Below are 14,231 nucleotides of genomic sequence, written 5' to 3'. Positions count from 1 at the left end.
AAATTAAATTTGATGACTCGATAGTATATTATGATAATATAGACGTCAACTTATGAACATGAAATTTTTTTTGAGGATTTGAACGGGTTTTTATTACAAAATATTTTTTTAAATATAAGCAATCTATGATTGTCGCACACTTTTAAAAAAATAAGATGTTTTAATGCCCTGAATCGTACAAGACTTCACTTACTGACTCTAATATTTTTTTAAGGGTTTTAGGATCAATATTAGAATTTTTTTGAATATAATTAAACCCATGGATGAAAATTGCACAAAATGCATATATACATCGGCAACCACTTTGTTTTTAGACAAATACAAATAATTTCTTCTCGAATATTTTTTTGACTGAACACTGCTTAAAAAGAGAAATACCTAAAGTTCGTGCTAAGCAAGTACCTAGGAACGCACAAAACATTATTTTTATATTTGATCAATAGTCTAAAAACTATATGCAAAAAATAAGCAACATGAATATTATCGAAACCTCAAAAGTTATCGCTACCCGACTAGTAGTCAAATACGTAGAGAGAGATAACTAAAATGTGCTGAACGTGAACGATTGGTTGGACATTTGTCTAAGCGCCTCGACCGGTGTCCTGCCGTTTCGCCAAAAAACGTTTCGTCAAATTTCATTTCCCAATAATCATATCGCAATAGTTTCATTTCCCAAAGTATTGTTTGGCAAAGGTATGTTTCGCAATGAATTTGTTTGGTCAAATTATCATTTGGCACAATTTTACTTAGTCAAATTTTATTTCGACAAAACTTTATTTCGCAAATGTTTTTAATGGCAAAACTTATATCCCAAAAACATGTTTGGTAAAAATTTCACATCGCAAATTTCGAAAATATTTAGGTTTATTTTTATTTCTACGGCATCCATTTAATTTACCGAAGATTTTTTTGCCAAATTTAACTTAAAATCTGACAAATGATAATTTCAGTTTTATTCCCAAGTGCTTCACTTGGACAAAATTATTTTGACAACTATTTTTTTGTCAAAAAATGTTTCTACAAATTACACCATGCAAAACAACGTTTGACAATAAATATTAAAAGGCATAAATGTAATGTAATAATTGTATTACTATTGTAACATAGAAAACTCGTGTGTGACAGAGTCAGTTTAGGTGCGACGACGAGCGAAGCGAGGAGGAGCGTGTTAGGTTGACAGTGAGCAAACCGGAAATGACTTTTAAAAGTAATTAATTAATTACAAAAAATTACATATATATATATATATATATATATGTAATTATATTAATATATATATATATATATATATATGTAATAAAATGTATCCGGACATGCAAGTGAAAATGTCATCCTTGACATTTGCAGCAGGAGGAAAAAAGTAAGACATACACATTATTTCACACAAATCTTGGACGCATTGAAGTATAAAATCAACAAACAAATTTCTAGTGCGCCATTTAATTACAATATATTGGGAAATGGAAATTTTGCCTAACAATACCTTTGACTAAATAATATTTGGTAAAATGAAATTTGACCAAGTAAATATTTTGAGAAACAAATACTTGCCAAAAAAAGTTTTGCTAAATGTCAATTTGCGATAAGTTGTTTTGCCAAACGTTTATTTGGGAAATGATAATTTGGGAATAATAGTTTGGGATGTGAAACTTTGGGAAACGTTTTTCGGCGAATCGTCAGTAAACCGCCTCGACCGCTTAATAACATTAGGCCTGATTTAGACGGCGTGCGAACTCGCATGCGATTTTAGTTACATTGCGGGCTGTTGAGGTTACATACAATTTTGCATAGCCATCAAATACCGCAATGTAATAAATAAAACTCGTATGCGAATTCTCGTACCATCTAAATGGGCCTTTGCTCGCACTGTTATCACCACTGCCATCTAAGTAGTTTGTGGTCTTCACCCTTGCTACCGTGATAGTTATTCGACTATCCATAAGTACTAATATTATAAATGGGAAAGTGTGTGTGTCTGTTTGTTTGTCCGTCTTTCACGGCAAAACGGAGCCACGAATTGACGTGATTTTTTAAGTGAAGATAGTTGAAGGGATGGAGAGTGACATAGGCTACTTTTGGTCTCTTTCTAACGGGAGCGAAGCCGCGGGCATAAGCTAGTAATTTATATTGTTAGTCCGTTTTGTATTTTTACAATCCTACCAAATCCTACTACCTACTCCAGCTGTAGAAAAATTTATAAAAAAAATGTGTTAAATAGATTTATGATCGAATAACAACCCGTTTCAATTGAGTGACCAGTTTAATTATACGGACATTCTCACACGTTAGGTATGGTATAATATATGTATAATAGGTAATAACTTCATCGGTGCGTCAAACCTAATAGTGCGTAGTAGATACCTAATAATTACCTACTAAATAACATAACGTATGAATTATGCATGTTTTTCATTATTCTTGCAAAAACGGCTTAAAATAATGGTCGCAAGAATGCATAGTAGGTTTAATAGGCGGGATGATACAGTAGCGGTGCTCCTGTGCTAACGAGTATAGATGTCTAGGGATTTATACGACCGTATTAAACTAAATGCATGCAGTGTAATTTGGTTGGCATAAGGTGCAATGGAATTTCCGAAAAGGTGAAAGTGAGAGTAGCAAGAGCGCAAATTTGCAGACCTAAAAAAATAACTGCGTACACACACACACAATAATAGTTATTTGTTGTACAAGGGGGCAAAGTTGTATTTTAACGCCGAGTGTGGAATTGAAAAACGAGCAAGTGAAAGGATTCTATAGTTGAACCACGAGCGAAGCGAGTGGTTCGAGAATAGAATCCTGAACTTGCGAGTTTTTTAACACACGAGAAGTAAAATACATTTGCACCCGAGTGTAACACAAAACTTTTCCCCTCACTATAGCGAGGAAACTACAACGCAAAAAATGCGTTTATCACTGCTTCCAGTAGATCCACAGGTGGTAAATCATCTTTATTACTAGATTCACCTACTTTTATCAATTTTAAAGCAGTTAATTTGACTTTATTCAAGGTCAAATTACTTTACCCACTAGTGGATAAAATGCGTTTTTACCCGCTGGTATTAAAGGACAAAACACGTGTTTCCGAGCTAGTGAGGGGAAAATAAAATATCATCGTCCTCCTTGCGTCATCCCGGCATTCGCCGCGGCTCATGGGACCCTGGAGTCCGCTTTGACCGCTTTAATAAATACATAAAATTATATATTACTCTTCAAATTTTTTGTTTAGTGTATTGTAGCACTTAACTACTTACAAGAATATATTCAGATTTGTTAGTTACATACGAGCGAAACGAACTGAAGCTTGAATACCGCCCAGGTTGTAAGGACGCCCGTGCCATCGCCACATAAATTATCGGAGCACAGTTGAAACCTGCGCACCGGCTACCGGTGGCCGGCGGCCCGCGGCCCGCAAATAAACGACTACGCGATGTTCAATATGCGAAATTAAACCGATATAATTATCTACTTTGAATGTTGAATAAACCTCGTGAAATTGACCCGATTCCTCGAGAAGGAAAGGGGCTGTCTAAGTCTATGGGAAGGGCATACTTATATACACGAGGTATAGATATTAATGGTGTATCCTTTTGACGAAATTTGTATTTTCAATGTAATTAAGTACCTACCTACATTTAAATATGTATGCTTGTATAGAAAGCATTTGTTTTCGTCTTATTAAAATGGAAGATATTTATTTCCATTAAAGCAGCTGATGCTACGTGCGTTTACATTTTGTAGGATCTGTTGGTTACAAACAATCTGTTTTGTGAACGGCTGTACCTAATTAAAGACGATAATGTCTAAATGTTTCACCTACTTCTTGCCTGTACATGACTTTTGGGAGCTTAGCTTACTTAGATCAAAAGACGATGTTGTAATAATTTCGTTTATATTATAAGCATTTACTTTAGAGTCGGCACCTATAAAATGTAATGGTGAATTGGTGACGTAGTGTTTAAAATTCGTTTTTGGCGAGGAGACGGCTTCGAGCGGGTACTCTATTAATATGTAACAGACGAGCTCGGTGGCCGCAAGCCGCCGTTGAGTTCCGGTCTCTGTCCTGGATTTTCTGCAAAAAACTTGTTATAGAAACTATGCATATTAAATTAATACATTTGAGTACATAATTATTACTCAAATGATAAGCATCAACGCACGAACGCACACATTTTCATATCTACATAATATTATTGCATATTTATTACACTTTCTTGATCTGTAGATTTATTACATATTTATGTGTATTGTGTGTTGTATGTATGTATGTATGTATGTATGTATGTATGTATGTGTAATATGTATCTTTTTTTTACAAATTAGTGCGTACGTTCAGCCGACAGTACTGTATAATAACTGTTTCGTAAATATGTATCTATCTACGTAATGCTCTAACTTATCTGAATTATCTTTTTAACCGCCTTCCAAATCTCAAGGGAAGGGGTTCTCAATTCGTCTGTATGTTTTTTTTTTATTTTTTTTAATGTTTGTTCCTCGATATCTCCGTTGTTACTGGACCGATTTTGAAAATTTTTTTTTTTTGAATGTATATGCATTATTATACATACAGATTGGTCCCATTTTTCTCAGAGCCCAGTTCTGGTGGTGGGATCCTGGAGAAATCGAGGGAACTCCTCAAATCTGAAAGGCATACATATGGTGATTTTTGTGTTTTTAAAGGAACAGCATGCATTTACGTACGGAACAGTGACATTTGGTGCAGTGGAACTCCTGATGATGGTCAGAATGGAACTCCTCAAATCTGAACGGCACACTTATAGTGACTTTGGTATTTTTATAAGAACAGCATACACTTACGTCCAGAACAGTGACATTTGGTGCAGTGGAACTGCTGATGATAGTTAGAACGGAACTCCTCAAATCTGAACGGCACACTTATAGTGACTTTGGTATTTTTATAAGAACAGCATGCACTTACGTCCAGAACAGTGACATTTGGTGCAGTGAAACTGCTGATGAAGAGTGCCGCCCCTGGTTAGAGTTCCGTTCTGATAATCATTCTCATCTGTAAGTACTTCAGAACCATCTAAATTTCAAAATTGGTTCAGAAATGACGGAGATATCGAATAACAAACATTAAAAAATATACAGACGAATTGATAACATAATCCAACATTTGAAAGTATTTATCACCAGAACCCCAAAAAGTATGGCGGTTTTTTATCCACGTGGATAAGTGATAAAATTGGCAGCATGATAAAAAAAAAGGCGGTTAAAAATTATTAACATTAAGTTTTTACGCTTCGTCCACTATATTATTAGGGTTGTTTACCGTAGGCAAATTAAGTTAAAAAATAAGTTTTTGAATCTATTTCACATGAATCTATTTCTCGAAGAAAAATCCAATTCAAAATTTATTCATTTAAACAACATTAATAATATACGTATGGCCGGTTGCATCAAATCGTCTGTCACCGTTAAAGCGTTCGTTAAATTTTATTGTATGGGAAGTTACATAGACATCTGCTGCGTGACGATGATGTGTCTGTCAAATGTGGTTGATGCAACTGGCCCTTAATCTTATATGAGGCATTCCATTACTTCCATTAGTTATCCTTATGCTTAAAGTGCAAAACGTTTCCATTTGATATGCAAGAGCATTTTCAGAATTTGGGTCCCCCCATCCCCCCAATTAGCGTAAGTCGTTAACAAACATTAAAGCTAGGAACATACTACGCGGACGTCCGTCGTCGATCGACCGCGGACGGGGATCTGGACAATGAATATACACTTAAGCTAGGAACATACTACGCGGACGTCCGTCGTAAATCGACCGCGGACGGGAATCTGGACAATGGAAATACACATAACCGTGCAAACTATCGGTCGACGGACGTGGACGTGGCCTTGAGCGCATGGACGTCCGATCGAAATCTGGCTCGCTGGATGTTTTGTTCCGTGCACACTGATCGGTCGCGGTCGCGGTCGATTTACGACGGACGTCCGCGTAGTATGTTCCTAGCTTTAACCGTGCAAACTATCGGTCGACGGACGTGGACGTGGCCTTGAGCGCATGGACGTCCGATCGAAATCTGGCTCGCTGGATGTTTTGTTCCGTGCACACTGATCGGTCGCGGTCGCGGTCGATTTACGACGGACGTCCGCGTAGTATGTTCCTAGCTTAACTCGCTGTCAGTTTTGTGACGACAATTAAGCATAAAAATATCTTACTGGGGACGCTATTGCTATGTCTTGTATGGGAACCCTGCATTTTATGATTAAGCACTGAGACTTGGCACAGTTGTTCATTGGGTGGCCCTGAGTAGATAAAGATCGGGAGGCATCGAGAGCCCCCCTTAATTTAGGAGGGAGGAGGGGGGGAAGGCTGGCGCCTCCGCGCTTCCATTGAAACCATATTTCTCAAAAACTATACAAAATAGGGCATGCGACATATCATTTTCGGATAAATGAAGGACGAGGAATTCATTTTTGGAACAAAAAAATGTATTTTAGAACAAAAATACAAAATAAAATGGGAAAATCTGAAAATGAGATTTTTTTTATACATATTATTGCACATTTTATGAAAACTGTAATGGTTTTTTCTAAATAAAAAATATTATTTAATAGCTATATTTATCTAGTTTTAGAAAATGTATAATTTGTTATAGAAATATATTATACGACGAGTGATAAAAAATAATTTACATCGCCCGATAGGGTGATACGAATGCTCACTTCAATAAGTTTTGTCAATGATTTCGGGTATAATCACTATTTTTAACACACGAAAGCCGTAATCATTGTATTTTATGGCTATTTTAGTGATTAATGTACTTAAAATAAAAAAAAATACAAAAATAAAAAATAAAATTAAATGTGGTAACTTTTTTATAACATTATCCTATTTTGTTCTTTCTATACAATATATACCTAAAAGCAATAAATATGAATGAAAAGCCACATTTATGTAGTTTATAAAAATATATAGTTTGTTATATAAATACATTACGAAACGCGAGATAAAAAATAATAAAAGTGACGTGGCACGGCGATCTTGATGTACGGTACGGGTCAGCTTGTATGATTCGATGAGGTGAGGTAAAGGTACTCAAAGCTCTCAAAAAGTGTAGTTATTTAGAGTACTTCAAATTAAACAACATACTCCTATATAGTCTGAATTTAACTATTTATATTACAGGAAATGAGCGATTGATATGATAGATCAGATATATACATCTGATCCTAATACATCTTGTGAAATAGTAGTTATCTATATGATTTGCATAATTTATAGATAATTCTTACTTGACATATTTATTATTCCAGGGGGCCGATTTTTGAGTCTCACGGCGTTCGAATTCAGAAAATTGTCACTGAAAATAATAGGCAACCGGTATTTTAGTGACAGTGAGACTCAAAAATCGGCCCCCAGATCTGCGTCCTGTACTTTGGTTAACGAGTGCCGAAAATAGTTATTAACCAAAAAAGACCGCCAAATTAACAGCATTTCACCGACAAAAGCTGCCTTGCACCATTTTTGTAAGGGTTATAGGTATATCAAGGTGTCCATTTATGGGGTCAACTAAGTAAACCCAATTCAAAATTTGCCATTATTTGCTACTTGTGGCTGGACGAAAGTCTGTAACAATTGGGATTTGGGAGCCTACTTGCCCGCAACGTTGCCTGTTGCTGCAGAAACATGCCTCGAAATTGTCGGATGCAGCTGTAAAAAACAGTGCCGCGTAAGGTGCAATCGTAAAAAAAGACTTTTAAATTAAATGTGCGGAACTGATGTGCTTATGCAGTGGATGTTGTGATATATACATAATTAAATTCAGACTATTCATATTGTTTTATTGAATAACTCAAAATAGCTACACTTTTTGAGAGCCTTGAGTACTAGTCCCGATACACATGTTTTCGTCTAGTCAGACCATTTTTTGAGGTTCTCCTTTGTACAAAAGCAATGTCTTAGTTCAAAAATCATTAATGTTTAATGCTAATACGAATCTAGTTTATTTTTTATGGCACTATTGCGCAATAACTAACTATCATTGATACTGAAAGGAAGAATATGACGATTTTTATTTTATCTTTTATGGATGGGTAAAACCGATTTAAGGGGGCCCAAAGGACGTAACTAAATTCTGCTAGTAAACTAAAAAATCTTCAAGCCTATACATGCAGAACTACTTTAGGAGTGGAGAAAGTGATTAAGACATTTTTTTTGCAATATAAGTCACATGCAATTTTATTTTACAATCAAAATAATCTATATTATAGGACTTTTACAATTTTCTGTACTGGGTCGTGATATACCTACATGTGTAAACGTTATTAGAATAAGTATATTTCTGTATTACTAGACGAACTCCACTGCATAGCGGGTAGTACCTTTACCTCACCTCATCGAATAATGCAAGCTGACCCGTACATAAAAATTTTCATTTTCATTATTTTTTATCTCGCGTTTCGTAATATATTTATGTAACAAAATATATATTTTTATAAACTGTATAAATGTGGCTTTTTATTGATGTTTATTGCTTTTAGATATATATTGTGTAGAAAGAACAAAATAGGATAATGTTTAAAAAATTATCACATTTTTAATATTTTTTAAAATTTTTGTATTTTTTTTTATTTTAAGTACATTAATCACTAAAATAGCCATAAACTACAATGATTACGGCTTTCGTGTGTTAAAAATAGTGATTATACCTGAAATCATTGACAAAACTTATTGAAATGAGCATTCAAATCACCCTATCGGGCGATGTAAATTATTTTTTATCACTCGTCCTATAATATATTTCTATAACAAATTATACATTTTCTAAAACTAGATAAATATAGCTATTAAATAATATTTTTTATTTAGAAAAAACCATTACAGTTTTCATAAAATGTGCAATAATATGTATAAAAAAAATCTCATTTTCAGATTTTCCCATTTTATTTTGTATTTTTGTTCTAAAATACATTTTTTTTGTTCCAAAAATGAATTTCTCATCCTTCATTTATCCGAAAATGATATATCGCATGCCCTATTTTGTATAGTTTTAGAGAAATATGGCTTCAAAGGAAGCGCGACGGCGCCAGCCTTCCCCCCCTCTTCCCTCCTAAATTAAGGGGGGCTCTCAATGCCTCCCGATCTTTATCTACTCAGGGCCACCCAAGGAACAACCTGTGCCAAGTCTCAGTGCTTAATCATAAAATGCAGGGTGTTGTGCAATAGCGTCCCCAGTATCTGGGCAACCGAGCTTCGCTCGGTTCTGTTTCGTATCCTTGACTGCTCGTTTAAAAGTATAAGATATGTGTAAAAATGTACTTTTTTCGCATTCTTTATTTAGATTATCGCTTAAAGTTTGTAATGTAACCAACACAAAAACAATATTTTTATTGAAATTTCATGCTTAATTATCGTCATAAAACTAACAGTGAGTTAATTTTTGTTAACAACTAATTGCGTCCCAAATTCTGAAAATGCCCGCAAACGCTTCATTTCATTTTATAATAACGTAAATTAAACTTGAATCAGCACTCCGACTTACGACATGGCTCCGAACCCGGACAAGCAGTGGATCCTGCGCGTGACGGACAAGATGAAGCCCATCCACCGGCAGTTCACCGACCTGCTCATGACCAAGCGGCTGCAGACGCTGCAGAGCGTCGACATGGTAAACACAACTATACAACTATATACCTAATACTGTTCGAATTCTGATAAAGGCATTTATTTGTAGGATGAGCAATTTTATACAGCATGCATCTGAACGAAAAGCCAACACTTAAACCCGTTAACGTTTAGATCATACTGAGTAATTTCTGCTATGGTACCAAGACTGAAATCGTGAAAAAAATATTGAAGCTCCCATAGAAAAATGACCAAAATATAAGAAACAGCCAATTTTTTTGGGAATGCGGGGTTGGTCCCATAGTAAAAGTCGCTCAGTATGATCTAAACGTTAACGGGTTTAAGTGATGGCTTTTCGTTCAGATACATGCTGTATCTCTTCCTTAGTCATGGGTGTTTTCAATGTACATAGGTACATAGGTACTTACAAGTAAGTATGTATAAAATTTAACTACGCGCCATGTTGCGGAACTTCCTTAGAACAATTTTCTTCCTACTATACTTATACTGACCTGTTAACCCATACATCAGAATAACAGCGACCTCCTGACAATAGTCATATATTATTGGTCAGGCTTTACGTATGTATATCGGCGCCTATTATAGTACCCATAGCACCTACAAGTCGTCACTACTTTGAAAAAATCTCGTATCTCATGTTTCTCCTCAAAGTTAAAACGCAGTAAGTCTATATGCATTCTATAACATGCTTACAACAATTTTCTTTTCATTGACAGAAGAAGATACAAGATTTTTTCAAAGTAGTGACTTTCAAAGAGTGCTTAGTTTGGGGGTAGGTATCTGCAAGGTATCTTCACTAATTATTTATTAAGGACTTCATTGGTGGGGATACCAAAATGGCCTCAAGAGCAACAGAGTTAAGAGATATCTTATTTATCGTTTTTCTTCACCTTGTCTACCTTTATATGTATACATACATATAAAGTATTATAAGGTAAGTGTTAAGTAGGCAAGCAAATCGAAATTACATGACTATGTTGTTTCCAGGCCGTTGAACGAGTATACCAAGAGCTGAAAGCGCTCGGAGAACTAGACAACACGTACCTAGTGTACACTTCCGACCACGGCTACCACCTCGGGCAGTTCGGCCTGGTAAAGGGCAAGAGCTTCCCCTTCGAGTTCGACATCCGCGTGCCCTTCCTCGTCCGCGGCCCCGGCGTCGAGCCTGGCACTGTGTAAGCTGAAGCGTTTCGATAGCGTAGCGTTAGCGGAGCGGAATGCGCTCGTTAGTTCCCGCCGGCGTCCGCTGGGCGCAACGCCAGCGTTCTTCCGACGCACCGCTATCATTGCGCTCCGCTAACGCTCCGCCTACGCTCTCAAAACGCGCATATGTGGCCGAGCTTAAGCCTCCGCCACTCATAAAGCTTTTTGATAGCGTAGCGCAATGATAGTGGTGCGCTGGCGGAACGCTAGTGTTCCACTCGCAATCCGCGCTCGTTAGTTCCCGACGGCGTCCGCTGGGCGCAACGCCAGCGTTCGTCCGGCGCACCGCTATCGTTGCACTCCGCTGACGCTCCGCCTACGCTATCAAAACGCGCATATGTGGCCGAGCTTTTATGGCACTGGCTGTGACAAGTTGCCAGTCGTTTACACTGTAGCGATACGCCACAAAAAATCCTAATTAGAACGATAGAGACGTTTCGCTTGTTACGGAACGTACCTAAGTGTTTCGCATCTTCGCTATGAAGCCTATGAATTATTGAGGTTCTGTGAGAGGATGGATGTACGTCTTTCAACAGTTTAAATTTCAATTATTTGTACTTGTTTTTAGTTTCGCAGTGATTTAGTATCATGCTGTATAACTATTTCGAAATAAATAAATAAATAAATATTGGCTAGTCACCCTCGTCATATTTATTTGCTTTGCATAGGTATAAATTATACATTGTACGTTGTCCCATTGTAGACACGACATTATGAAAATACACAAACATTGCTACATACCGTGACAGTTTATTGAAAAAGCAAATTACGAGCGATTTGTTACGTGATTTTGTATCGTGTAACATGGTAGTGCCAGTTGGCTTTGCTGCCTCATTTATTTACTAATTCAATTTTAAAACTACCGTACCGCCCTAACAAACGCCTACAGCACTGGGCCATGACCCGCTTGACTCTAGGATAGCTAAATGCGCCCCTAAAACCTCCTTTTTTTTTTGAAGTCGGTTAACAAATGTAAACAATTCGTGCACCAGTGTGGACGACATCGTGCTGAACATTGACCTGGCGCCGACGTTCCTGGACATGGGCGGCGTGGTGCCGCCGGCGCACATGGACGGGCGCTCGCTGCTGCCGCTGCTGCAGCCGCGCCGCCGCCGCCAGCCCACCGCGCACTGGCCGGACACCTTCCTTATCGAGAGGTACATACTCTGCTTCGCTAGGCAATCACTTCCTCACACAAGGACAAGAAGAAGGACAAAGTCGCTGCTACAGCCGCGCCGCCGCCGCCAGCCCACCGCGCACTGGCCGGACACCTTCCTTATCGAGAGGTACATACTCTGCTTCGCTAGGCAATCACTTCCTCACACAAGGACAAGAAGAAGGACAAAGTCGCTGCTACAGCCGCGCCGCCGCCGCCAGCCCACCGCGCACTGGCCGGACACCTTCCTTATCGAGAGGTACATACTCTGCTTCGCTAGGCAATCACTTCCTCACACAAGGACAAGAAGAAGGACAAAGTCGCTGCTACAGCCGCGCCGCCGCCGCCAGCCCACCGCGCACTGGCCGGACACCTTCCTCATCGAGAGGTACATACTCTGCTTCGCTAGGCAATCACTTCCTCACACAAGGACAAGAAGAAGGACAAAGTCGCTGCTACAGCCGCGCCGCCGCCGCCAGCCCACCGCGCACTGGCCGGACACCTTCCTTATCGAGAGGTACATACTCTGCTTCGCTAGGCAATCACTTCCTCACACAAGGACAAGAAGAAGCACAGAGTCGCTGCTAGGTACAGCCGCGCCGCCGCCGCCGCCGCTGCCGCCAGCCCACCCCGCACTGGCCGGACACCTTCCTTATCGAGAGGTATGTATATTAATAGGTACGCTGCGAATTTTATTACGGGTATTTAGTTGCATCCTACACTGATACAACAATTTGATAACCATAAATATGTGTACTTGCCATGACTCACACATTAAATTAATTAATATGAGAGCACCAATGATGACTTTACTTGAATCGTAGTACAACATAAATAAAAGATCAGAGGCCGAAGCTAACGTAGTAGGTACCGTAAATAGACAAACGAAATTTATTTTAAATTATCGTGATCATTTCCAGTTATTTATTATCAGTATAATTGTCAGTGCAAGCGCAAGCGAAATATGACAGTTTGGTCACTTGTTTACGGGTCTGCCTAAGGGACAGAAAATATCTTAAGTTTCACTGTGCCTAAAACATAAGGAGCTCGTATTTTCCAGTTCGGGTCGTCGGGACATGCAACACTCGAGCAAGTACAGCCGCGAGATGAACCCGGGCAGCACCGGCGCGCCCTCTGCCGAGAGCAGTGACTTCGAGGACACCGGCGACGACGACTTTCTGGAACCTAACGACGACGACGAAGAAGACGATGTGAGGACTCTTAACAGGGTGGAGAGCATCAACACTTGATCAGATAATTGTTAAAATCTCTTGTAAAGTCCTAATTGTGCTACAAGCGTCCTCTCAGCAGAGTTTTCCATAACATCCTCTATTGAAATGAGATATAATCAGTGTTTTCTTTCAGGATGTGGATGCGGACCACAATGAGTCTAAAGCGTCTGCGGAACCAACAATATCCAATGAGAGTCACAACCCTATTCTGGATGAAAGCTTGGAGAAACTTGAATCAGACGAAGCCACTTTAGATGCCCATGATATTTTCTTTGCAAACCCGGATAAAAAGTCTATTGTGCGTAAGTACTAATTAAAACTCTCAATAAGCTCTCAATGTTGCCCACTGGCTTGTCACTTCGTAGTGACACGACACACGTCACGTCATCATCAATATCGTCATCACGATTTTTCTAACCATGATAATCTCCCGCCCGGAGGCTCTGTTAGGTCTAGCTCCATTATACGAGTAAATATTTTGCATGTGAGTTTTTGGTTAGTTTGAGAGAAGCCTATTCCGTCAGTAAAAAAATTTAGAAAAAAGATTCCACAGTTTTTGTCAGAGTAAAAGTTTACGTACTATTGGCGCAGTCGCTTGGATATTTTGTCATGGAAGATCTGCAGAAAAGAAACTTGACACCTAGCTGAGGGGACCACTTCAGTGACAATAAAAGTGTTTAATTCGATATCAGCAGTCCCATCTGCAGGTATAATAATTGTAAAATTTGTCTTGATACATCTTCACGTCTGTACGGTTAGAGGCAATTGTATGAGTTGTTAAACGTGACTACTTTTGTTTTATGCAGAAGGGACAGAAAATGGCATAGCAGGTGGAAAGGCGGACAGGCTCGCCGACGACTGCTCGCAGGCGGAGGCGCGGCTGCCGTGCGCGCCGGGCCGCAAGTGGCGCTGCGTGCTCGTGGCCGGCCGCTGGCGGCGCCACAAGTGCAAGTACGAGGTGAGGGAAAGAGAAAAGAAAGGAAAAGAGGATGTGTAAAATTTAATGTGAACATTTTTACCG

The 14,231-nt window shown here is 38.7% G+C and overlaps 1 protein-coding gene across 2 annotated transcripts in view; it reads left to right on the top strand.

Annotated features, from left to right (window-relative positions):
- Positions 1-14,231, top strand: part of LOC125240591 (extracellular sulfatase SULF-1 homolog) — a 105,649-nt gene that overhangs the window by 88,095 nt on the left and 3,323 nt on the right. The window contains exons 6-11 of one of the 2 annotated variants that reach the window (XM_048148542.1): positions 9,503-9,641; positions 10,607-10,794; positions 11,815-12,495; positions 13,039-13,189; positions 13,344-13,512; positions 14,017-14,168. In XM_048148542.1, the coding sequence (XP_048004499.1) occupies positions 9,503-9,641; positions 10,607-10,794; positions 11,815-12,495; positions 13,039-13,189; positions 13,344-13,512; positions 14,017-14,168 (1,480 nt within the window). The remainder of the gene's footprint in view (positions 1-9,502; positions 9,642-10,606; positions 10,795-11,814; positions 12,496-13,038; positions 13,190-13,343; positions 13,513-14,016; positions 14,169-14,231) is intronic. The other variant, XM_048148543.1, reaches the window with a different exon arrangement.

This window comes from Leguminivora glycinivorella, chromosome Z (assembly GCF_023078275.1).
Source record: "Leguminivora glycinivorella isolate SPB_JAAS2020 chromosome Z, LegGlyc_1.1, whole genome shotgun sequence".
NCBI classification, from domain to species: domain Eukaryota; kingdom Metazoa; phylum Arthropoda; class Insecta; order Lepidoptera; family Tortricidae; genus Leguminivora; species Leguminivora glycinivorella.
Note: the sequence above shows the minus strand (reverse complement) of the source record. Positions and strands in the feature narration are given on the sequence as shown.